Genomic DNA, 25317 nt, shown 5'->3' on the forward strand with positions numbered 1-25317 from the left:
GCAAAAGTTCTGCTTCCTCCACCGCGTTAGAACATTCAACCACTGCAAGATGCCTGGTGGTCAGGAGGAGCTGTGGAGGTGTCCCGGAAGATGGAGGTGACAGCGGCAGGAGGACACGACGGGAGAGTGGAGGAGGTAGGGAGCAGCAGGATTGAAGTGAAGGGATGAAATGGGATCAGAAGTGTGGAGGAGGCAGATGGAGAAGCTGGAAAATCTCATTGACCTCTCTGGCTAATCGACTTGTGGCTGCAGTGTGTGTGTGTGTGTTCTCACAGCACGGCTAAGCACGTGGCCAGGAAATCATCCTAAGTGAAAATCACTTTGGCTTGACAGAGACACAATGGTCTCCAGACTGACCTACTACCTTCATCTCAGGTAGGAAGACGAGAGTGAGAGGACGTCTTTGTGCTTGAGCTCTTGTGTGTGTACTTGTACTGCTTGTGTATACCTGAGCTGGTAAATCTTCTTTGGATTTATTTTGGACCAATTTTCATTTCTTTGTTTGTTTCTTTTGTCCTTGTTGTTGGCTTTATGATTAGGAAGGTTGTCAGAAATGTGGGGGAGCTTTTAAAAGGAAGTGTGATTCCTACACTCCCACATTGTGTGGGTGTGAGCAGCCTCAAACAGCCCCTCACAGGAATGCAGCCTCAAAACAACACTACCCCCCCCCCCCAAACTCTGTATGCTCTAAATGTAACAGCTTTGTAAAGTGATGAGAGTTTGTTTAGATGGGTAGCGGAGGATGTAGTCCGTCATGAAAACAGCTCATATTTTAGCTCATTTCAAGGCTGTTTAATTCATATTTGAGATTTTTTCTGTTTGTGGACATGGAAGGAAACACAATGAGATACATGTGTTCCCTAAGTTCACTTTATTTGGGGCCACAATACATAACTTGTACCTCAAATTTCTGTTATTTTGAGGCCACTAGTATTAAATTGTTCCCTCACTTTGACAGATTTGTGGCCGCAAGATGTACCCTGTTCCCCTAATTTAGTTCGTTTGTGGCCAGGAAATAAAACTTGTCCCCACAACTGAGTTATTTTAAGGACAAAAGATAAAACTCACTCCCACAATTAAGTTTATTTTATATTTCTGAACAAGCTATATTTCTATATATACTGAGGGAACGAGTGGCAACTCAAAATAGAGTGGGTGGCACAGTGGTGCAGTGGTCAGCACTGTCGCCTCACAGCAAGAATGTTCCGGGGTTGATCCCCAGCTGGAGCAGGGGATCTTCCTGTGTGGAGTCTGCATGTTCTCCCTGTTCCTGCGTGGGTTCTCTCTGGTACTCCGGCTTCCTCCCACAGTCCAAAGACATCAAGAGGGGACGAGGTTAATCCAGACTCTAAATTGACCGTAGGTGTGACTGTGAGTGTGAATGGTTGTCTGTCTGTATGTGTTGGCGCTGTGATGGACTGGTGACCCGTCCAGGGTGAACTTCACCCTAAGGCTGCTGGGATAGGCTCCACCCCCCTGCGACCCCTAACAGAATAAGCGGAAGAAAATGGATGGAAATTAACGACATTGACAAACATACATTTTACTCTCTCTTTGCCCACAAAAAATTCTTTGGTCTCTCCAGGGCTCCTTACTTTTGAGTTGGACTTAATTATCTGTAAATTTAATTAGAAATTTTGAAATTGGCACTGTTAATATTAAAAACTTGCTCAGTCAACGTCAGTACTCGCCCCGGACAACAGGGGGCACTACCGCCGCTGTAACGTAGCCTGCGGTTTCATCCAATCCCAGCGCCGTGTCTTGTGACGTGTCCCGCCTCTCTGTCAAACACGCAAGTTGTGAGTGAAAGACGAGAGTAAGGAGAAGGCGGAGGGAGGAAAGAGGAGAGTTTTTGTGTCACAATGAGTCGGTAACACAACAGTCCGGCGATGGAAGGCACAGATACACAGAGAGGCTAGCTAGCGGCTGGTCTGAGCGGCTAACCAGCGACTGGATGTAAGCTGTGTATGAAGTAGAGGAAAGAAGCCCAGGAGGGGAAACATGAGTCGGCAGCAGCAGCAGCAGTCCCAGGGAGTGGTTTTAACGGGTTACCACAGCAACGCCGAACTTTTGCCGAAAACTGGACCTTGTGCTCCCTCAGCCCAGGACCAGGAGCCCACCGCGGCCAGGTGGGACGCGCGCGCGCGCGCGTGTGTATGTGTGTGTGTGTGTGTGTGTGTGTGTGTGTTGCTATATCAAAACTGAATACAGCCGGACCCAGAAGCAGAGTGTTATGCAGAGGGGAACAAAGGTCACAGTTGCTGCACTCTGATCTGGTTGTCTGCTGGGAAGAGTTGACCAGCAGCGACTGAACTACAAAAAGCAGTCGTAAACATTTTTTTTTCTTTAACTTCCATGTTGCCAGCTCCCTTGGCCTTCTTGGGTTGTGTTTTTTTTTTTTTTCCACCTAATCAGCAATTTAACCTTGACTTTGTTAACAGCCCAGATTTGCCAGAGATCTAGACTGTGTGTGTGCTTCTGCAGGGTGATGTTTACCCTGGAATATGCATGCCAGAACTTTGACTCAGACTCATTAGTCAAAAGAAAATGAATCATCTATATTTTAAAGTTCCCTGTCTCACATATGACTTTTCTTTTTTTTTTTAACACTCGTGTGTAACTGCAGATTCACGTTTGAGTTTTACACTTTATGTTGGACCAAACAAGCAATTCAAAGATAGTTACACACTTAAGCTGAAGTGCCTTGAGCACAAATCGGTGCAATAATGTGTCAATTAAATTTGAGAAAAGATGAATGAAAACAGCTTCTACAAAATCTTACCTCAAAAGATTAAAAACAACACTCCTCCAAACTTGTTCTTTCCTTTAGACATGTCACTCCAAATCGGTGCTCAGCTAGGATGACATCTTCATCACCCATGAAGCTGTTGTTTAACGAAGGGAACACTTATCACATACCTCCATTCATTCATGCATCTATAATACTAGAAGACGCATGAATGAGTTTATTAACTTAATGTGAGTATGGCATGAGGAAAAGACCGGTTCTGAAAGTGCTGTCACTGAATGGGAACTAAGCTCACATGGAAACAGTGGAGCAGTGACACTCTTTTATTTATAACTGCTGTCTTGTTTATTTGCAGTGGCCGATGTGTGTGTGTGTGTACCAGTTTAGAGTTGCAAGCAACTTCTGTTAATAGTGTAGGACAACAGTCCAGCAGGCAGACTAATAGACCAACCTGCCTTTGAGTGTGTGTGTGTGTGTTTGTGGGTAGGTAGGTACAGTATAGTCATGCTTATGTGTGTGTGTGTGTGTGTGTGTGTGTGTGTGTTCCAGATGGCTTGTCCTGCTAGCTAGAAGAGGAAAAAAACAGCATCACATTTCAGCCTCCCTTTGTCTCACCTCCCACAGCAGTGTGTGTCTGGTGTGCATGTGTGTGTGCGTGTGTGTGTCCTGTCTTAGTTGACTTGTGAAGGCTAAGTTTTGTCATTGTTTCCCCTCATCAGGAAGAGAGGCAGACAGATAGAAAGCGATATGACCGGTAAGAAGCCTCACTGAAGGTCCAGGGGGAGTCTTGAACATGGATGTCTTTTTCTGTTGTTTCAAACAAGGAGTGTTCTGATACGTAGAACTTTGGGGGGGTGGCCGACAGCTGTATAAGTGTGTCAGAGCTTCCCCAACCATCCGTGACCTCATAAAAGAAGGTCACTGGACACATATGGTTCAGATTAATTTACAGCGTGAAGCAGCTAACAGCAGCAATACAATGCAGAGGCAGGAAATGCCATCTGCAAAAAAAAGGGGGGGGGCTATGAAAAGAACCTCTTCATATGAGATCTGAAACAAAAACATATAAAAGGTTTTTTGTTGGTTTTTTTTCCCTGTCGTTGTCAGGATGAGGGGTTGGGGATGTACTGATATATGATGATACTTGTTATGTAGTATCAGTACACCGGTGCCAAATATCAGCAGCTGGTGGTGTAAACTGATTCACCTCATCCTCATCACAACTTTGTCACAACATTCTGGCAAGTTCTTCATGAAGCGTGAGAGTTTTCAAGAGGCTCCACCCTAAGAACCTGCAGTTTGTGTGATGCAGTTTTCATCTCAGCTGTCAAATAGACTGACACCATGATGCAGTGTATAAACACACGTTCTGCTTTTGGTGAGCAAAGGTTGTGAAAATATCATTGGGTATTGTGATAATATCATCTAGTATCGTGATAATATCCTCTATTATTGTGATAATATCTAATATCGTGATAATATCATCTAGTATCGCGATAATATCATCTAGTATTGTGATAATATCACCTGGTATCGTGATAATATCTAATATCGTGACAATATCATCTAGTATTGTGATAATATCATCTAGTATTGTGATAATATCATCTAGTATTGTGATAATATCATCTAATATTGTGACAATATCATCTAGTATTGTGATATATCTAATATTGTGACAATATCATCTAGTATTGTGATATATCTAATATTGTGACAATATCATCTAGTATTGTGATGATATCTAATATCGTGATAATATCATCTAGTATTGTGATATCATCTAGTATTGTGATAATATCTAATATTGTGACAATATCATCTAGTATTGTGATATATCTAATATTGTGACAATATCATCTAGTATTGTGATAATATCTTATATTGTGATAATATCATCTAATATCGTGACAATATCATCTAGTATTGTGATAATATCATCTAGTATTGTGATGATATCTAATATCGTGATAATATCATCTAGTATTGTGATAATATCATCTAGTATTGTGATAATATCATATGAGTTACTATGTGATTCCCATCAATGGAATATAACAAAGTCCGTCCACTCAAGATCAGATTTGAGGTACTTAAGTACTTTTTTAAGCTGATGACAATTCCAATGAATTGACTTTGTCCTGGTCTTGTTTCATTTCCATTATGTATAATGCAATTATTATTGTCTTATTAATCCAAATTTGATACAAGTGAGTTCAAAATGAGCTCCATATCAGATGACAAGAGTAAAATGCCTTTACATTAATGCTTGAGTAATAATAAGCAAAAGACATGTTTCTACATCATAAACAGAGTCCAGGTACAGTGGTATTTGTACTTGAATACTTCTCTCACCACTGCTACGATGAGTAGACATTACTGTATGGACAGAAGCAGCAAACACACCTCAAGAATTATTCTGAGAAACTGATGGCTTTTAAAACAGGAATGTAATAATGCGCAAGGGTGGAGCTAGGAACAATAAAGAACAGAAATAATCATCATCCAGATCGTTCCATGTCGAGATGTATTAGAACAAAGTCAGATGATTTATTCATCATCGCAGAGAACTAACAGTATCAGAGAGACGGAAACTGAACAGAGACGGTCTCTGTCTCCCACAGAGGGCAGCTGGCACCTGTTGATCTGAAAGGGAATGACACACACACACACTTTTCATTCTTTTCCCGTTTCTCATGTCGGCCTCAAATGTCCTCAAGCTGTTCACTTTTCTGCGGAATCAAACGAGAAGAACAAATCTGACCATCCCCTACATTGGTGGCGGAAGATCAGACCCTTGAAACAATCAGTTCCACTTTTTGGAATTTTGTGAAATGAAAGTTTTAATGTAAAATAAAGGAAGCACCATCAGAAGAAAGCAAATGCATTTCAGTTTGGTACCAAACAATAGTGTGAGCAAGTGCCTGAGCAAGCCAGCAGTAGACATAATAGACATAATAACAGTAATATATTGCTCTGACATGAAGAATACATAAGGAATGACTCTCAAAATACCACATAGAGATGCAAAACATGGCCAAAGTAATAAGGACAATCATTGTTTTGCTTTTTTTTTTTTAAAGAAATTTTATGTGGAACTGTATTTTACTGGAGGAGCTTCCATCTGAATGAGTGCCAGACTAAATACTTCCTCCTATTTTCATACGCAGCTGTGGTGGGCAGTGACGGCGCTTGCATGACAGCTGCGGTAACAGATGACATTTATATTTGATTAAATACATCAACTGTCTGAGGCATTAAGTTTTTAGATGCTACATCATCGTTATCATAGTTTTAATGCTTGAACACAAAGCAGTATGTTAATGTGGCAGCCAGTGGAAGTGACATTCTGTGTACTGTTTGTGCTGTAACAAAACATCATATTGTATAAATTTCTAATATGGCTGGGTAAAGTGCAGTATGATGCTTTTGGAGTACAAAAGCATTGTAAATAGAAATATTAGATAAGATTAGATATTAATAAGAACAACTGTACACAAGAGCACTTGTGTAAATGTATTTGACTGCCACCCTACCTGTGTGGAAATGACACATTTTTGTGTTAATCCTCATTATCTTGTCATGTTCCTATTGAGATTTGTCACTAGATTTATAAAAGCTCACACGCTGGTCATGTGGTCACGACTTCACTTCCTCCAACCCTGACTCACCTCAGACTCATCGTTGCGGAACACGCTCTTAACCACGTCGATGTCTGTTTGCCCCTCACGCTGTTATTTTTTCCCCCCAAGATGTTTTTTTCTCCATACACAGCTGATAAAAGGTTTGAGGTACAAAGAGTAGTACACACACACACACACACACACACACACACACACACACACACACACAGATGTGTATCTAAAGTGTGCCAGAGAGAGAATGTGTTTGTTTTACTGACAAGGGCAGTCCACCTGACCTCTGAGCGTGTGTGGGAAAGAGAGCAAAGTCATGTGTACTATTGTATTTAAAGCTTTTGAATTGTTTGTTTGCATCATTGTAACCTTGCCTGAAGCGTGTTGCTTTTGTTTTGGAACACAAATGCTGATTTTCAAAACATATTCAAATATATATATATATATATATATCCTGCTTTTAATTGATGTTAAAAATTGGAAAATCAGTCAAGAACAATCACTTCCATTTTCTTTTTTATGGTTCTCAAATGTTTTCCGACACTTAACCATCAAGGTGAACTGGAAAATGAAGCCTCATTGTCTTAGCCAACAAGTACCTATTTATACATTCATAAAAAAAAAGTTTGGAAAAAGGATTCCAAGTCCAAGCACTTGGTAGGGTGCACAAGTATTTATTTTTAGGGCTAAACCATTTACCTATTTCTACCTGTTGGATTTTGGTCTAATGTTATTCATTCACAGCCTGAGGTAGCAGCCATGCCAACTGATCTGGTAGGCTGAACAAGAATAGTGGTGGTTTGAGCTAAATGCTAACTACAGTACGCTCACGCTGACAGTGCCAACATACTAAGGCTGAGCAGATAAATCCAAGTCTCACTCCACAGCTTGCGTTAGCAGCCGTGCTAGCAGCTTTGGGAGGCTATACTTGCAATGGCAGCGGTTTGTGCTAATTGCTAACATCAGCTCAGATTAGAATGCTAACATGCCGAGGCTGAGCAGATATAACCATGTGTCACTGCACCAGCTGAGTCAGCCGCATGAACTTAGTCACACAGGCACAAGAGAAGGTCAGCCGTCATTGACACCTACAACGGATGAGCCAAAAATGAAAGCCACTGTCTTTATCTTCATAATATAAGAAAGCTGGCTGTTATTTACGTTTGCTAATTGTTTGCTCAGAAGTTGGCGTCACCACAGCTAATAGGCATTTGGATGTTTTGAGGTGTTTTTGTAGTTGACCTTTGGATTAATGTAGAAAACACATTCTTTGGCAAACAATGACTTGCAAGTTTCTCTTCAAAAATGAACACCTTTTTTTTGGGGGGGGGTGGATTTTGAAAATGCAATCAGATGAACAAAGGTTAAGGTTATGCTATCAATGAACTACACCACTTGGTTGTCACTGAACTTGCCTCGCACTTCCTCTATCCAGTCTTGTTTAGGCACTTGTAAGCCATTTTATAGAAACATAAAAGGCCTTGAAATAGACAAGTGTGGTATTTACAGACTTATTTCATGTGAAGGACCTGAATATTCAAGATTGCAGACTTTATTTCTGTGTTCCGCTCTTATTTCCTGATGCTGATGGGGATGATAATTGATCTAAATGTCATTTGATGCAGACAAATGATAAATATTTGTACAGAAAAAGTAAAGTGGCAGCCCTTTTTTTTTCTGAATTCAAAGCCCCTTACAGATCCTGAGCAGTTAGTAGTTCCTTGTCTTGATCATGACGGTTAAACATTGAGCTTGAACTTGTAACCCTTAACAAGAAAGATTGCAAGTGTATGTACACATGTAAGGTGAATGTAAACTCTTCAACCAAATATTTTGTGCTTCCAGCAAAGACCCGACTGTGCATTTGTTAAAATATGATTGATAGTTCCGAAAACCATGATATACTGTATATATTTTTTAGCTGTTGATGAAAGTCAATGATTAACTCCCCCTGTGAGTCTGTGTCTGCCAGGTTTAAACAGTCAAACAAATCTCACGTTTCTCCAAAGACATTTCTGTCATTCCTGAGAAATCGGCACATCTGGTGAAGCATTAGCTGTGTTTTTTGGAGTTTAACTCAAGACCTACAGGGCAGGAGAAACACTAGAAGGAAGAAAGGAGATGACCAATTAGGAGAAAAATCGTCGATGGTGGTGTTACTAAATTATTTGTTAGTAAAAGAGGAGAAGTGTGTTTGTTTGTAGCTGTACTTACAGGTGTTTTATCACTTAAGCAGGTGTATTCAATGTGTGTGTGGCAGGAAGTCTGCCGTGGTATGCGACCTTGGCGCAGCATGGATCCTCAGTGTAATGCTCCGCTGATAATTCCAAATTAATTAGTAGAGCACATTAACTTGATGCTCTTAGCAGGACTTTCCAGGTCTCACAGGAAAATTTATGTCCTCTATTACACTCGGTTCATTTCAGTTATTGAATGCGGCGACTGGGTGTTTGATACATCTTTCAGAATCTTTTCCACCTTTAAAGGCAGTCAGTCAGTCAGTCAGTCAGTCAGTCGCTCATTGGTATCAGCATCGGCATCTATTTCAAACATTTCAGTCAGTCGTTTCCTTCAGAAAAAGCCCGTCGCTGTCAAATGTGAGCCTTTCTTCGCCATATTTATTCGACAGGAAATGTAGGAAAGTATTTGTAAGTTCCGGGCAGTATTACTGAACCTTGTCAAACTTAGACGTAGCATTACTATATGTTTTCAGTGAAATGCCATTTCTGTCAATTCTGTGTGGTATAACTAAAGAATCGAGGCATGCTTTATCTTCGTGGTGGGTTTTCGCTCCATTATCAAGAGCTGATGGTTGTTTTCTGTCTGCGCACTTGTTTGCTCTGGAGGAGTTTAGCCAGGTGATTGTTGTGAAGGTAGATAATTGTCAAATGCTGGCAGCCTCACACAACTGTCGCTGTGGGAGCCTGCTGCCCGAGCTCCATGAAACTCTGTAAATTGAAGTGGGAGAAGGAGAGGAGACAATCGGCTTTGTTGGATGATGCGACCTTCTGTCACAACAAAGGGGTCATTCAGTGGAAACACTGACAAACCCAAAGAAATGAGAATCAAAACGTTCATTGTTGAATGAGTGTCTGGTACTTTTTGATTTTACAGTTCCGCCAAAAGCTCTCTTTTATCCGTTAAATAAAAGATGCCAGTTACCATTACTGATGCACAGATATGTTACATTTAGTTTTACAATTCTAGCAAAGCGTTGTTTAAGTCAGTGCTGGGAGGCAGAATGCTTTTGAATGAAGTATTAGTATGAGATCAGTACTCTCTATCTGCTGAAATCCTAAATCCAGGTGTCAGGACAGAAGAGGTCGGTACGTCCCTCCCGACTATTCCTTTTTAAACTGCAAATCTGCCAGCCATTCTAATTCTGTAGAGGGGGTATTTGCAGGCTACAGCTCAGCTGCAGAACATATGTCCGTCCTACTTCTGGCAAATGTTAAGGCTCTCAGGTATGAGATACAACGCCAGAACTAACATGTGAAAACCCAACCAAAGTTGCAGATGTGTTCTTATGCTTAACTGGACTTGTTTAAATGATCGAATGAGCGCTTTTGGTATGTTTGCTGCTTGTGGGAAAAATAGTCAAAATCAAAGTAGCAGAGTCTTGGATACCCGATAGCTTTAACTTGTCACAGAATTCAGGACTTTAGAAGTTTTTAGCCCCTAATTTAGTTACGACAGTAACTCCTTTTCTATGTGTATTTTGCATCCAGTAATATCGCATTATTAGCTATGATTATAACATTAAAGCCTTTGCCAGCTTGTGTGGTCAGCAGTAATAGGACAGTCCATGAATGATGCCCAGCGTCCCCCGCTGGTAACAAAGCCTTCATGTTACCAACCCCCCCCATCCCATGACCAACCAAAAAGTGGAAAATTAGCAAAGACCCTCTCTGGGAACGTTTTTTTTGCTTATTGAACCAAAAACCATTCAAACCACGTTTAGCTGAACTTTGGGAAAATTCCTTCCAGTGTTTAGAAATCTGGTTTGGAGTTTTATTTTTGGTCAATACTCAAGAGTGGAAGTTTCACTGAGTCAAGTGAAGCACTACTGACATGTATGTATCTATGAATCATGTAATATAACGCTATCAGTGGGGGATGAAAGACACTTACTAGGTTAATGATACAGCAAAAGATTTATGGACTGTCTGGATACGAGTGTCACAGTGTTCTTGCATCATAAATGAGGCACTGCAGAAACCCGAGAGTAACGTTATGAGAGGTTTTGATGAACGTGTAATAACTCATTTCCACATAAGCATCAGAGGCGCGCTCAGCCCGGTCCGTGTTGTGTGTGTAGTTGCTATTTTTAGCCCCTGTTGTTGTTGTTGTTGTTATACTTAGTGAATAACTGTCGAGTGCTGTCTCTTCCATTTTGATTTCAAGGCTGGCTTTTTTAAACTGTTGAAGGGTTTGAGAAAACAAAACACAATCAAGTTCTCAGACATTCAAACTTTTATAAGCCGGGGATATTTTTATGGCAGGTGCTGTTATAAGGCATCGGTCATAACATCCCAGTTAAATAGAGGACAAAGTCCACAGATCCCTGCAAGCAAGTTTCAGTCCAGGTCTTTAGAGCGAGAGGCTCTTTTTAATCAAGATTAATAGAGTTCCTGCTTCACGTCAGCCCGATGCTGGCCGTCATTAAACCGGATTTGAGTCTTTCTCACCGTCTCAACACCTCTCTGTGTTTATGTTGCAGTCGCAGGACTGGCCAGTACACCGTTCAGCAGAACCAGAGCGCACACCATGGAGACAGATACGGTTCTGTCAGTACCAAACCCACCAGCAATGAGCAGCCATCAGTCCCTAACCCAGGTACAGCACCACCCCCCAGGTCTTCCTCCAGTCCTCGTTCTGGCTCCAGCCCCAGACACAGCCCCAATTCCAGGCTCAGACCCCGGCCGACGTGTCAGCGCTGCATCTCCCAGGTACGCGGTGAAGGATGCTACTGCAGGGCTTCGATTCTGTTTCCTACATTTGTACTTGTGAAGCTGCAGTTTTTATCCATTTGATGATGAACAAACAATTGAGTTTTAGAAATTCCAGAGGTCATACGTCAGCAAGCTCTGTTGTACTTTGAGTTGCTGCTCTTGCAGCTAATCTTTTCTGATAAATCTTTTTTCCACTACTGCATTCTTCTATTTAAAAAAAGCTGTTTTTGTCGTCTTGTTTTCATGGAAAATGCATGTGTTGGCCACCGAATTTCAAATAAATTCATCGATCAGCCTTTTTTTCCTTCCTCTTGCTTCAACTAATTTGAAAATCATTTTAAATCTCAACTTTCCAAGGGTGCATTTCTTCAGTAGACAACATTCCATTACAATATTTGTACCTTTTCATCATAGACCCTCCACAACAGTAAAATACAATCCAGCAATTATTTATATTCCGTCATCCATGTCTCTCAGGAACGGTGCAATTATCTTTACGCACTCTGGTGATTGTCCAGAGAGTAAGATGAGAAGAACCTCAACTTTGATGCTGAGTGTGTGTGTGTGTGTGTGTGTGTGTGTGTGTGTGTGTGTGTGTGTGTGTGTGCACGTGCTTTTTTTAATTAAAGCTGTTTTTTTTTTTAACTAAAAACATGTAGTGTTTTTACCTGCACTTCCTTCAGCTGCGATGCTTGGATACCTGTGTACCAACATGAACATAAACCAAAGCTAATTTTATGCTAGAAACCTAAGCCTAAGACACTTTAAATATGCTGGGAAAACACTTTAAAAGCAGCGGTGACTGGATTATGTTTCCTTCATAGAGCTCTTGTCTTCTAATTGAAAATATCAAAATCAAATGGATAGGGTAACTGGCTCCTGATGTACTGACATGATAAGATTTTCTATTTAGTATTTTAAGCGGCACAATTGAATTTTTTGTTTGGTTAACAGGCTGTAACTCGACTCCTAATTAGATTCAGTAATGTGCTGTAAAATCCTAACTTTTGTGAGCGATGTAAGAGTATTAAAAACATTTGTCCCATTTCAGGGACAAAAAAAGAGAACAGTATTAGCCAAGTATCACATCAGACTGGCTGGGAGTCTTGTGTGTCAGGAGCAAACATTACAAAAGGAACTGATTTAAAGGAGGTTATTAAATCTTTTGAATATCTACAGGACTCCCTGGATGAGTTGGAGATGGACGACTACTGGAAGGAAGTGGAGAACATCTCTTGGTCGGGAGGAGAAGGAGGAGTGGCGAGGGGCGACGGTGGAGGGGAAGGGGAGGTGCAAGAAGAGGAGCAGCAGAAAATTCCTGAGGGTAGGATACATCATGTTCATGAATTGACCTGACAGGGAAAAACATTACATCTTCTTCTTACATCAGCAAGTGTGTGCAGACAGTTTTTCTTCCATATTTGGTCGTGCACGAAATTTAAGATCTGAACGATTCATGCATGAGGCCCTATGTGCCGAATGTTTTGCGGTTGAGAGACTCTGGTAAGCCTGTTTTGAGGTGTTTGTGTCCCCTGTGAAGCTGCCAGCTTTGACTTGTGCAGACTTGTTTTTGCAGGTGAGGTATGCAGTTCTCATGTGTATTTATACTTCAAATTTAACGTGCTTATAAAGACTATTGTTCTCTTGAGCAAACACACACTTCCTGTCGTGCTGTTAATGGTCACTAACTTCCTTTTCCTGCACCTGTAGAATGTATCTGGGTGTCTTAAACAGGGATGTCCCGCAGCTTCCTCCCCCTCTCCCGTTTATGAGAGTTGGAGCTGGTTCTGGTGCCGTACCACCTCCTGAACAATATTTCAAACCAAGTCTTTTATCATCTGTCAATTTTCTCCCTTCTCATTTTCACTTTTCAGATGGGGAGCAGGAGGAGGCGTGGCTTACTGAGGCAGGACTAGCGCGGCTGTTTGATGATTCATTGGCAGCTGACCAGGATCAGGTGTTAATCATCTATCCCGTATTAGATTAGACTTGATACCGGGTTGAGTTGTGCTTTATTTTTAGGTCACAGCTATGAACGACCACACTGTTTATTAGTGCTGTTGACCAGCATCTAATTGCTAATTGACAGGAAGAAGACAGTGCCGTGTTCCTGTCCACACTGACCAGAACTCAGGCGGCAGCTGTAGAACGTCGTGTGGCTTCATTGCAGCAGACGCTACGACGACGCAACCGGCAGCACGTTCCTGATGTTAGGGATATATTCAGACCTCCTGACAAGGTTACCCACAAACTCACACACACGCACATCGATGATCAAATGCATGACAAATAACATTTACACACATTTCTTGATGTGTAACTGCGTTTACGAACTCGGTGAGCAGACAGCACTCGAACATGACAAGCAGTATACTAACTGTATGCCTTGTCATACACACGTAAACATTGTGTCCTCATAAACAGATATACATGCAAATGTTTGCAATATGGCACATTATGACTATTTATGTGCAAAACTAATAGATCCTTTCATCAAAACAACAAAAACAACTCAACTCATCATCTGCCTGGCTGTATTGGATGAGATTCTTGACTCAAAAATCATGCTGTAGCGTGTAAGATGCTAACTTCTCTGTGTATGTGATGAAAGAATTCACAGGGTTAAATACAGTTGGTATTAATTAGTCTGAAATATAGTTTATTCCCTTCGATTCCCACATATTCGGATTCTTCCTTGACTCGTGCTACATTCCTCCAGGTTTGGTGAAAATCGGCTTCCAAGTTTTTACATCATCCCACAAAACAAAAATCAGAGTGTGACGTGGAAAAGAAATTAGTCATTACACAAAATTAACATCCAACCACAATATATACACACACACACACACACACACACACATTTCTTTATTTTCCCCACAAAGGAAGTGGTCACAATTTAGCTAAGTTGGCTTTTGCTCCCTTACTTCTAGGGTCTGGTGGTGCTGTTTCCCCAGTTACTCCATTACAACACAATCCCATTTCTTTCTTTCTTTAATGTGCACTGGATATTTTAACTTTCATGTAATGGATTCATGTAGGTAGAAGTGTGTCTGCTGCACTAAACTGCTCTGCAGAATGAGCTATTTCCAACATGGAAACACACGCAGAGACACCTTTGTCCACTAATTAACAGAGAGGATAATGTATAACGTGAATTCTGTGTACATTTTTTGAAGTGGTTGAACATTTATACCGTCTGCCGTTCAGGACAAGGAGCCCAGTGAAGCCAAAGAGGGAAGTGAGAATGGACAGAACGATGTCAACTTGGCCGGTATGTGCCACACACTCCCCCTGACTCACAGACAATTTGAGTCAGCGGGGAGATGAACGAACTGAGGCTGGAATACACTTCATTAAACATTAAAATGATTCATAAACATAGATTTATCTTTGATTTGTGTATACGAAATGTCTGCTAAAGCCTACATGGGAGTGCTTTTTTTCAACCCATAAAGTATTTTAAGCACTTAAAAGTAAGTTTGCAAGCCTCTTTCGGACTCTGTTTAAAACAATATTGGATTCAACTTAAGTAAACATATTTGATTGCTTATCTCGGGGTATACACAACTGCACTTTACCCACATAAACAAGGTTTTTTTTACTTCACAACTTGTGTGGTCGATATATTTACCTTTTTTTGGTTTTGTTTTGTCGTGTCTTGGCAGAACCTGAGACAGTCATGAATGATGAGGTTGCATTTTCAGAGCAGGCTCTCAGTTACAAGGACATCCGTCAACGGTTAATGGTCAACGCCAGTCCTAACTCACCTGACGACAAATTGCCAGTGAGTCACACACACACACACACACACACACACACACACACACACACACACACACACTCCTACTTATGCAAAGACTAGATGCACATGCCAGAGCGTGTGGAGTAGTAAGTGTTGAATAAATAAGGACACATTAATTTAAAGCATGCAGACATACACTGCAAGTAGAGCTTGTATGAAGTCATTAATTGACTTGCATCAATGATTACCAGGGAGAGTGAGAGAGAATATGAGAGAGAAAAAGAGGGAGAGAGGGTGCAATGGCCAAAGAGAGCTGACGCAGTATCACATCGGTTTCTTTACCGATTGTTGGAGATTAGATTACAAAACTCGTTATATTTGCTGGAATTGGTTTGATCTTCAGGGTTTGTGGTGATTTAAGAGCTACAATGTGAAAGTACTGCAGTGTTTTTAAGTTTTTGTTTGGTCAGTAGCGTTATTGTTGTTTTAGATAGCCGCAGATCTGGTATAGTGAATAATTGGTGTGTGTGTGTGTGTGTGTGTGTGTGTGTGTGTGTGTGTGTGTGTTGAAGCTTGGTGTGTAGTGACATCTTGTGGTCAATGCTAGTGTAACAGATGAGTTCCACAGATTCAGTTGATGCAGCACTACATCGTCTTTCCTCACCTTACAGATTGAAACTGGAAAAAAAGGAATGATCTTTCATGTTTTGAGATGTCATTTTAATGTTTCTTCCATCTCTCTGTGTCCTTCTCTCTTCCATTTCCCTCCCAAGAACTTTAAGTTGCTCCGAGATAAAACAGGTCAGACCAGAATAGGAGATCTGTCTCCGCTCGATATGAAAAAGGTAACGTGTTGCAGCTGGATTTCTGGATATGTGGGTGGATGTGCAGCATGTTTCATGAGGAGAATCCTTCGCAGAATAAACATCACTTGTTTTTACACAGTAGCATTAAGGTGCGACACAACTTTAACACCCACTTCAGTGCAGCCTCCTCTTAAGTGCTTTGAATTGGAACTGTTGAGTTTACTCATTTTGCAGCTTAAAGGTTAAGGTTTATGTCGCCCACGTCACAAGACTGATAACATGGCGACCACACGCAATGGCGCCAGGCTGGCTTTCGCTACTTTTGGGCCGCGGTCATAGCGAGCACTCAAAAACTAAAAAGCTACATTGTTCAAATAACTTCTGGAAGTTTGAGAAATATTCAATTTTTGTTTTGACCTTTACTTTTAATCAATATGTGCGTATATGTAATCAAATTTGATTGAAAAATAAAAATAACGCAAAAAAATCTCCACTTTGGTAGCTTTTACCTGCACTAATCTTTCCCATTTTAGTCAGAGTTGTGTTTTCACAGAGGGTTTTTTCATAAACCAAAGCCTAATTAAAACATTTTATCGCATGAAACATGGTAAAAAAAAATTATTTATTGGTTTTTCCTGTTGTTGTTGTTGTTGTTGTTGTTTTTTCCTCCGGCTGAGATAAAAAAACAAACAAAACAAACAGAAATGAGATTTTAAAAATCCTCTGTAAAAAAACAACAACAACAACAACATTTGGCCTGTTTTCTCACCAAAATGAAACTAAAGATTTGCTTATCCCACTTTCTCCGCTGTCCACATTTCTGTACTGAGGATAAATGGACAAAGTGTCCATATGAATAAGAAGCTTTCCATATTTGCCCTTTTCATTCTATCTCAAAAATGTATGTATTCAAATATTGATTTTCTTTCTGCATGTAATCAACCTTTGGTCATAGATGTGAGTCATGATGTGTATCCCATTCACGCCTGAAGAGAAGCTTTCGCTCAGTTTCTGTCTTCTGTGTATCAGGTCCGCAGACTAGCACTCGTGGAGATGACGGCTCTGTTTGACACTGCTGGGATCGACCTGAAGGCTCACAAAGCTGTTAAAGTCAAGACTAAAGGTAATCACACACACACACATCAACCTAGACATATACAGTAGGGACGGTCCTGAGGGCTAAACAAAACTGCAGGTAAACATACTAAACATGAAAAAAGGAACCTAGACATGCACAATCAGGGATTACAGGGATACAAAAAAAAATCACTGAAATACAAACAAAAAGTTAAAGTTTGAGAATGAATAACCAGTTGAACTCGTCTGTGTTTGTGTAGAAACTGGTCTGTTTGGTGTTCCTCTGGCCACTTTACTGGATCAGGACCAGAGGAGGGCGGCTGGAACCAGAGTGCCATTCATCCTGCAGAGGGTGAGATTTCCCCCTCACGTTGGTCACGTCGTCTGACACCGTTAGACACGTGGATAATTCAACAGTGCGGCGATACATGTGTCAGTTAGATCAGAGGTCCCATAGTCGTGTTAGAAATGTCGTTATTCTTCCCGATCAGAGGTGTTGTGTTATTGGGTTTCCCAGCCTTTTCAGTAAAGTCACCTAAAGTTTCTCAAGGATGAGCAGAACCGATTTCGATGTGTAAAATGGTTCAGCCCTCAGTGTGGTTTGCGTTGTGGGTTTGGGATGGCATTTTAGTTCGTTTTTTTAGGTTTGCTTTTTTTACATCAAGGAGAAACAAATAAATAACATAAGTATACAAAGTTGCTCATGTGTTTTTCTGTCCTTTATTGCACCCTAGTTTCTGTAACCTTTGCTGCTCAAGTGTGTGTTGAGCAGTTCGGATTTTTTTTAACAATAATTTTTGCATCCCCTCTCCGCACCTTAAATGACAGGAAGCAACAAACATAAAATAAAACTGCAAATTTACGTTGTTACTTTGTAAAAAGTCAAACTCTTTAGTTGAGGATTGTACATCTTTTCTTGTGAGGTTTTACCTAAATGGAATGGCTCTCTCTGTCTCCTCCCCAGCTTATTTCTCACATAGAGGAGGAAGGATTAGATACGGAGGGGCTGCTCCGGATCCCTGGAGCGGTAACTAGAGTCAAGGTGGGAAATAATCCTCACAGTTTAGTTTGATACCTCCAATCATCTCGCCGTGTCTGTAGAATGGACCTGACAGCACTGACAGCCTGTCATGGTGGATGTTAGCAAGCATGAATGATGTGACCAGGTGCTGAGGTGGATAAGTCGGGCCAACACTGTTGTCTGTGTGTGTCTGACCTGAATCCAGTCACTGTGCCAGGACCTTGAGTCATCCTTCTACGACGGGATGTTTCCATGGAAACAGCTGAAACAGCACGACGCAGCAAGCCTGTTGAAGATGTTCATCAGAGAGTTACCGCATCCGCTGCTTACTGTGGAGTACCTCAACGCATTTATCGCTGTCAACAGTGCGTAGCTGACTTTGCCTGTTTGTTTTTCCACAAGAGCTTTCTAGTCCCGTGATGTTGATAACGTTTCTGTGTGTGTGTGTGTGTGTGTGTGTGTGTGTGTGTGTTTGTTCACAGAACTCCCCACAAAGAAGCAGCAGCTGCAAGCTTTGAACCTGTTGGTTCTTTTGTTACCTGAAGCCAATCGGGACAGTTTGAAGGTGGACTCGTGCGCCATGGAGGGATTTCAGCTGCTAAAGCGTCGTCTCACCGCTTTTGTAACTTTTGTTTTCTTCTTCAGGCTTTAGTGGAGTTTTTCCAGCGTGTGATTGACCACCAGGCCAAGAATAAAATGACCCTCAACAATGTTTCTGTCGTCATGGCACCCAACATCTTCATGTTTAAGGGCTGCCGCTCCAAGGTTACAGGACAGCAGGAGTTCTCCATGGCAACAAGTACAGCCAATATCGTCCGGCTGCTAATAAGATACCAGAGTCTTCTGTGGAAAGTAAGATTTAAAAACAGCCTATCGAATCAGCAGCAGCAGTAAATTAGTTTCACCATAAAGTGAATGGAATCAGTGGTGAGAAATTTTGTGTGTGTGCGCGTGCGTTTGTGTGTGTCTTTCCTAGATCCCAAAGTTCATTCTGACCCAGGTCAGACAACAAAACATGGAAAGTCAGCGGAAACAACACAAGGAGAGGGCTGTACGAAAGCTGCTGAAGAAAATCACTACTGACAAACCACCGGACAAAACTATTCCTGAGGTAAAAGTTTGAATTCCATAAAAACATGATCATGATTTTCATAACCATACAGAGTAAACAGTGGAATGTTTTGATTTCATGTCAGTCTCACGTCACCTAATGTCTTGATGTAGTGGATACAGACAATTCACTCATATTACACGACAGCGTATAATGACTGCAGTCTCAGTCATTCAGCTACATATATGATTCAATTCCCATTCATTGATTCAGCCCAGTTCCACACCAGACTGCTGTACTGGTGTTTTTTACCAGCATCATCAATATTCCCTGTGTGAGTGCAAGACATGTCTGGGGTTCCCTGTTGTTTAATACTGATGATGATGATGATGATTCCTAATATGGTCATACGATATCATGTTGCACAGCTGTGTGTGTGTGTGTGTGTGTGTGTGTGTGTAGCCTCAGAGGAATAGGGACATCTAGTGGTGGTGAATTAATGTTGCTTTTGTCTCAATGGCTTCACAAGGGTAGTGAACAGTTGCCTGATGATAAGATATTTCCTCCATTTGCAGCAGAGCACTGAGATGTTGATACTGTTTATTCTTTTAAATGGAGTCCAATCCCATCAGGCTCCTCTGACATGATGCCGATCACTGTCCTTCATACTGGGTATCCACCAATACAGAGTCTAATGCTTATACTTCTGTGACTGTTGATTGGGAAACAGAGACTCAGAGTTACTTTTTTGGTTCCCAGATGGAAATTCTTTAGTTACAAAGCTCCTAAAAGTATGAAAAAGCAATGAAAAGCAACGAAGAATGAAATAAGCAGCTTCAAAAACAGAAGTTGGGATGAGACTATAAGATTGAAGGTAATAAAGTAAAAATAATAGTACTCCTACAGTATGTACATGAAAAATACACAAATGTACCTGTACATGAAAATACAGCTGATCCAGTGGAGTGAGTGAGCACGTGAAAGGCTCATGCCAACTTTTTGGGTAATTCACATGTTGGCCATCCTCCCCAGAATCAGACGAGAAGATATTTAACCTTCTCTCGTCTGAGTGCCGCAGGGATCAGCTGACTGCAGCTTAGCTTAGCAGAATGAATGGTCGTGGATGGGCAGGTTAGCATACCTCCCTCCTCAAAAGTCATCAAGGAGATTTAAGGTTGAATATCTTGGGTTTATCCAGAAGAGATCACCCTCTAGCAAAGTCAGCCGTAAGTTGATGTTAGCTGTTGGCTGTCGTTGCAGCGAGCGTCATAGGAGCGTGAATGTGAAGAGTGCTTTGCATTCGTCAGGGTTCTCTCTCACTCTCTGTTTCTGTCTTGTGTTTAAACCAGGAGAATTCACAGGGATTTATTCGTGTTCAGGCTCCCCAGTTCAGTAAAGTCTCCATGGCTGTTCAGCTAACTGAAGACTTACAGGCTGCTGATGTATTAACGCGCTTTCTCAGCCAAGAGAGGTAGAGTGTATATTTAGAGAGACTTTCAATGTTTGTCCTGTCTATTAAAAAAAAAAAAAAATCCCTCTTCATGTCTTTTCTGATTAGTCTGTCCCTCGCTCTTTCTCTCTAGTTCTGTGGCGGTGAAGAGGGAAGAGTTGTGTCTCTATGAGATGGGTGGGAACATCAGTAAGTTCATTTATCATCAGTATTTTGAACGTTGGTAACTCAGCTGGTGATCCAGTCAGCCAGGAGATGAGAAATTATACGAATCCATCAAAGTAACATTGTCTCTGTTCCTGTCTTTCCTCAGAGGAGAGATGTCTGGATGGGGAAACCTATATGAAAGACCTCTTCCAGCTGAACCCCACAGCAGAGTGGGTCATCAAACCTGTGCAGCGGTGAGCTCACTCTGCCTGCACCGCCGGATGCTGGACAGCTTTATATTTTCATCACAGCAGGACGTCACGCAGTTGTTTCTGTTGTTTTCAGGGTTCTGGACTCACGTCATTATTTTTTCTACACACTTCATAAAGTCCAAATAATAATAATAGTAAAAAAGAAAAATCCTATCATATCAGTGGTAGTTTGAAAGCCCTTGAACAGGCTGTTTGGAGGATTTCTTAGCTTTACAAGGACAGTTCTTCACCTTGCCTTCTCCTACTTTTAAGATTTGTAAGCTGAAGTACCTGTTATGCAGGTGAAAAGAAGCCACTTGTTTAGAAAGACTTTCTCATCAACGTTCTGTGGAGCGCTGGTAGATGAGTAACACTACCACTTCAGCCCTTGAGCCACAATATGGTGATTCCCAATATCCCAACCTGTGTTGGGTTGATATTTAAAGTATTGCAATTGTGTAGTGTGATTTATTGCCACTAATCACTTTGTTGTGTGGTAAATGTACTGTACTGCGTTTATGTAGTGCTTTTCTACCTTGACGGTACTCAAAGTGCTTTTCGATACTCACACTCCCATGCACACACTGATGGCTGCAGGCCCATCTCGTACAACTCAGGGTTCAGTGTCTTGCTCAAGACCATTTGAACTGGAGGAACCAGGGATTGAACCACCATTCCAGAAGTTAGCGGATGACCTGTTCTACCCACTGAGCCACAAGATTAGAGGAGCATGAAAACTTTTTGGGAACAACTGATGTGCGTCTTCCTCCCGAGAACCAGACAAGCAGATAGATGTTGTTCTTTTCCCAATGCATGCATTTGGAACTGAGACCTGCTGACTGCTAGTTAGCTTAGCGTGGTGATCTGTGACGGATGGGATGTGGTAGCATAGCTCTGTCAAAGGTCAAACGAAGATCCTGAACCTATCCATTTGAACCAGAATACACAGAGAAGGACCAACAGTTTTGGAAGCTAAGCTTGTAAGAAGGAGGTACGCGAACCTACCCATCCACTGCCCTTCATTTCGCTAAGCTAACTTGCTGTTGGTCTGCCTCGAGCTCCCTAATGCGGCACAGAGGAGAGAAGGCTATCTACTTAAAGTTAGGATGGCAAGTAAATTTATTTCCCAAAAAGTTGGCATGTTCCTTGAACACAAGTGATACATTTGGGGCGATGAAATATTAAAATCGTATAAAAGAGGAATTCCCTGCATAAATGTTTGGTTTTTCATAAAATAATTTTGATTCTGTGGAGCTAATTTTAATTTGTTTTTGTTTTAATCTATGTTCTATTCGAAGAGAAGCTATTATCACAATATTTGACATCAGTAAATCCAAGCACTTTGTTCTAACCAAGAAAAGATTGAAGTTATGCGGGAGGGTCGTGTGTTGGGGTGTGGGGGGTCCAAAACTTGAAGGTTGAGTCTATGACCTGCTCTTATGTTGTGTTGCGGGCGGAATCCACCTGAGTAACGAATATTAGCAGTGAGCATCAACCAGCAATAACTGGACAAATTTCTCCTGGGTTTTGTGATAATAGCATAACTGACTGAGCAGGGCAAGTGATGATGTAATCACTGAGTCATTGTGATTACATTTAAAACCACGGGCTGTTTTTTTTTTTGTTTGTTTTTTTGTGAATCCATTTTAAAAACATATCCACATTTTATAGATGTTCACATGGGCTCAGTTGCCTTCCAATATTTCTACCAAATAGTTGATAGTTTATAAATTATTGTGGACTCTTGCGTGTTGATTTTGAAAATTCTGCCTTGCAAGTGGCCTTGTGATATGATGCACTGTCACATGATTTATCCCCAAAGTATCTGGACACTCTGGCTTCGCTCTGGAGAGCAGGGGATATACTGTACTTTTATTGGCAAATGTTTTTCAGGGTGGAAAATGCCCGCTTCATCTATTTTGGCAAACATCTTTGCCTCTCACACAGTTCCAACATCCTGTGGAGGATCGTTTCTGCGCCTCGGCGTCAGATGAGTGTAAATCCAGACAAATAATGTGTCACTGTTCAGATAATTATTGAAAGTCTGCTACTGCCTTGTGTAATCTTGTTTACTGTGAATGTTTTTTTTTTTTCTCAAATCATGATGTATTCGTCTTAATTCTGCCTCTAAAATGACCACTAGGATTGCCTGTAAATAAACATGTAGTTTTTAATTGCCTCACGCTTGCGTTGTTGTGATGCTTGTGAACCTCCAGTTAATATTTCATGAATTATGATGATCTTAATAAGGTAAACCGGTCACATCTTGGTCATTTGATTGGTTTAATTGTGAACGCCACTCATTATTTTCATGGGGAAGAAGAACCTGACAGCTGGAGGATCTATATTTATTTTGCGATGGGTTAAAAATAACTTGAAAATGATTTTATTTGCAGCTGGAAGGTCTTTAGTTGGGTTGCTAAATCAGCACTAAGAAAGGACAGAGTCATCCAATCAGAATGGGAAGTTTACGTTATATTCCAAAGAACAAAACGTCCCAACTCGCTTATCACCGCCGTTTTTCTTTTCTTTTTAAGTATGATGTGTCAATCACAAGCTCTTTTCTCAAGTGCAATATTCCATAACTGCACAATAGTTACAGCTGTCTTGAATATGTGTTCATGATCACACATTACATCATGTAAAATGATCTAAAGGTCATAAGTAAAAATCCTTCTAGTGTAAACTGAACATTACAAATGGGCAGAAAGTAAAGTAGACCAACTCCATATTTGTTGGCACCTATATTTGTGAGCAGAAGGTTTAAAATGGATATCACGCACCTATTCCATCCATCCATTTTCTTCTGCTTATCCTGTTAAGGGTCACAGGGGGGTGGAGCCTATCCCAGCTGCCTTCAGGCGAGAGGCAGGGTTCACCCTGGACGGGTCACCAGTCCATCGCAGGACCAACACATGTAGACAGACAACCATTCACACTCACAGTCACACCTACGGTCAATTTAGAGCATCAATCAGCCTCGTCCCCTCTTGATGTCTTTGGACCTTTGTCTTTGCACCACTGTGCCACCCCCACATACCTGTTATGTTTTGTTTGTTTTTGTTTAATTTATTTTAACATTTGGGAATCTATTCCAGGTTAATCAGTAGACTGAGACACAGGGGCTTCAAATAAGAGGCTTAAGCAGTCAATGTGTGCTGAGAAAACTGGCCATTTATTAAGAATTTGACAAAAAAAACCTGCATGCTTGCATTGGTTCTCTCTGGTACTCCAGCTTCCCCTCAGCCTCTCTGCTTTCGCCTCCTCTTCCTTCACCTGAAGGGATGGAATCATGATGGTCAATGAGCCGAAGAACATTTGGCAATTGAGCCGAGATTTCCCAACATTGCTGTTCTAAAATATGAGAGACTGCAGCAAATACAGACTGAGGGCTTTTTCTTAGAAAGTAGGAAAAAAAAAACATTTATCAAATCAAGATAAACTGACTGCTAGAGACAACACTGTTTAGAGTCATTCGAGCCATGAACACCTCAGCAGGAAGGTTCCAGGTTCGAGTCCCGGCTCCAGCACAGGATCTTTCTGTGAGTCTCCATGTTCTCCCTGTTCCTGTGTGGGTTCTCTCTGGTACTCCAGCTTCCTCCCACAGTCCAAAGACATCAAGAGAGGACGAGGCTGATTGATACTCTAAACTGACTGTAGGTGTGACTGTGAGTGTGAATGGTTGTCTGTCTACATGTGTTGGTCCTGTGATGGACTGGTGACCTGTCCAGGGTGAACCTCACCAAAAAGCAGCTGGCATAGGCTCCAACCCCCCCCCCCCCCTCCCGCGACCCTCAACAGGATAAAATGGATGGATGGATGGATTTTTTTATAATGATTTAAAGTTATTGAGCCCTAAAGAACTTGTTGAGAAAATTTTCTTTCTCAGCAACAGAATTAAATCCATATGCTGTGCCTAGCCGATGATCAAAATAAGTCAATAGTCTCTTAGCTGTTAGATACCAGGGACACAAACGAACAAAACAGTCTATCCAACAGGTAGCACTTTAATCAAAAGAGGCAGAGTAGCCAGCAGTCTCCACCCCTTGACCTAATTTATTGTGGCCCTTCCCCTTTGCATGATTCTCTGTGCCTCTGCACTGCCTTATCTATTTTTTATCTTACATATTTGTGATTTCCCATAAAATATATGTATAGATATTTCTGTGCTTGTGCATTTGAACATGCTGTTTACACCATATATGCACCTAATAAACATTCATTTCTTCATTCATTTATTTTTGTATCATATACACATCTGGAACCTCCAACTATGCCTAAAGCACACATCTGGGTTTCACAGCATGTTTTGGTGTCGTGGATCAGCCTATATGCTAGAAATATAATTGTGTACGTACCTGATTGGCTGGTAAATCGTTGGCCCCCGCTGATTGGCCACTGTCGACTTGGGCATGCTCTGATTGGTCAAATTCTGA

The 25317-nt window shown here is 41.3% G+C and overlaps 1 protein-coding gene across 3 annotated transcripts; it reads left to right on the forward strand.

Moving 5' to 3' along the window:
* The first annotated feature begins 24 nt into the window (after positions 1–24).
* Positions 25–23057, forward strand: arhgap18 (Rho GTPase activating protein 18). Of its 3 annotated transcripts, none has more exons than XM_086189575.1 (19): positions 25–135; positions 253–375; positions 11105–11333; positions 12516–12660; positions 13211–13293; positions 13426–13575; positions 14544–14607; positions 15002–15120; positions 15852–15923; positions 16914–17007; positions 17222–17313; positions 17926–18003; positions 18188–18347; positions 18465–18547; positions 18628–18834; positions 18959–19093; positions 20383–20504; positions 20617–20672; positions 20797–23057. In XM_086189575.1, exons 2-19 carry the CDS (start codon positions 341–343, stop codon positions 20886–20888), a joined length of 2016 nt encoding a protein of 671 aa, XP_086045701.1. In that variant the 5' UTR covers positions 25–135; positions 253–340; the 3' UTR covers positions 20889–23057. The 3 variants fall into 3 exon arrangements, with proteins under 3 accessions (XP_086045701.1, XP_086045700.1, XP_086045698.1); XM_086189574.1 differs by having other exon boundaries at positions 85–135; positions 276–375; XM_086189572.1 differs by lacking the exons at positions 25–135; positions 253–375 and adding an exon at positions 1763–2129.
* Positions 23058–25317: the final 2260 nt, after the last annotated feature.

This window comes from Aulostomus chinensis, chromosome 20, assembly GCF_037954235.1.
Source record: "Aulostomus chinensis isolate RoL2024-O1b breed Wild chromosome 20, RoL_Achi_v1.0, whole genome shotgun sequence".
NCBI lineage: Eukaryota > Metazoa > Chordata > Actinopteri > Syngnathiformes > Aulostomidae > Aulostomus > Aulostomus chinensis.

Excerpts from the sequence above, each read along its gene's own strand:
- arhgap18 (XM_086189572.1), top strand. The coding sequence starts at position 2,002 with ATGAGTCGGCAGCAGCAGCAGCAGTCCCAGGGAGTGGTTTTAACGGGT. Across the intron at positions 13,294-13,425 it reads TGGCAGCTGACCAGGATCAG|GAAGAAGACAGTGCCGTGTT; the intron begins GTGTTAATCATC and ends GCTAATTGACAG. Across the intron at positions 15,121-15,851 it reads CACCTGACGACAAATTGCCA|AACTTTAAGTTGCTCCGAGA; the intron begins GTGAGTCACACA and ends TTCCCTCCCAAG.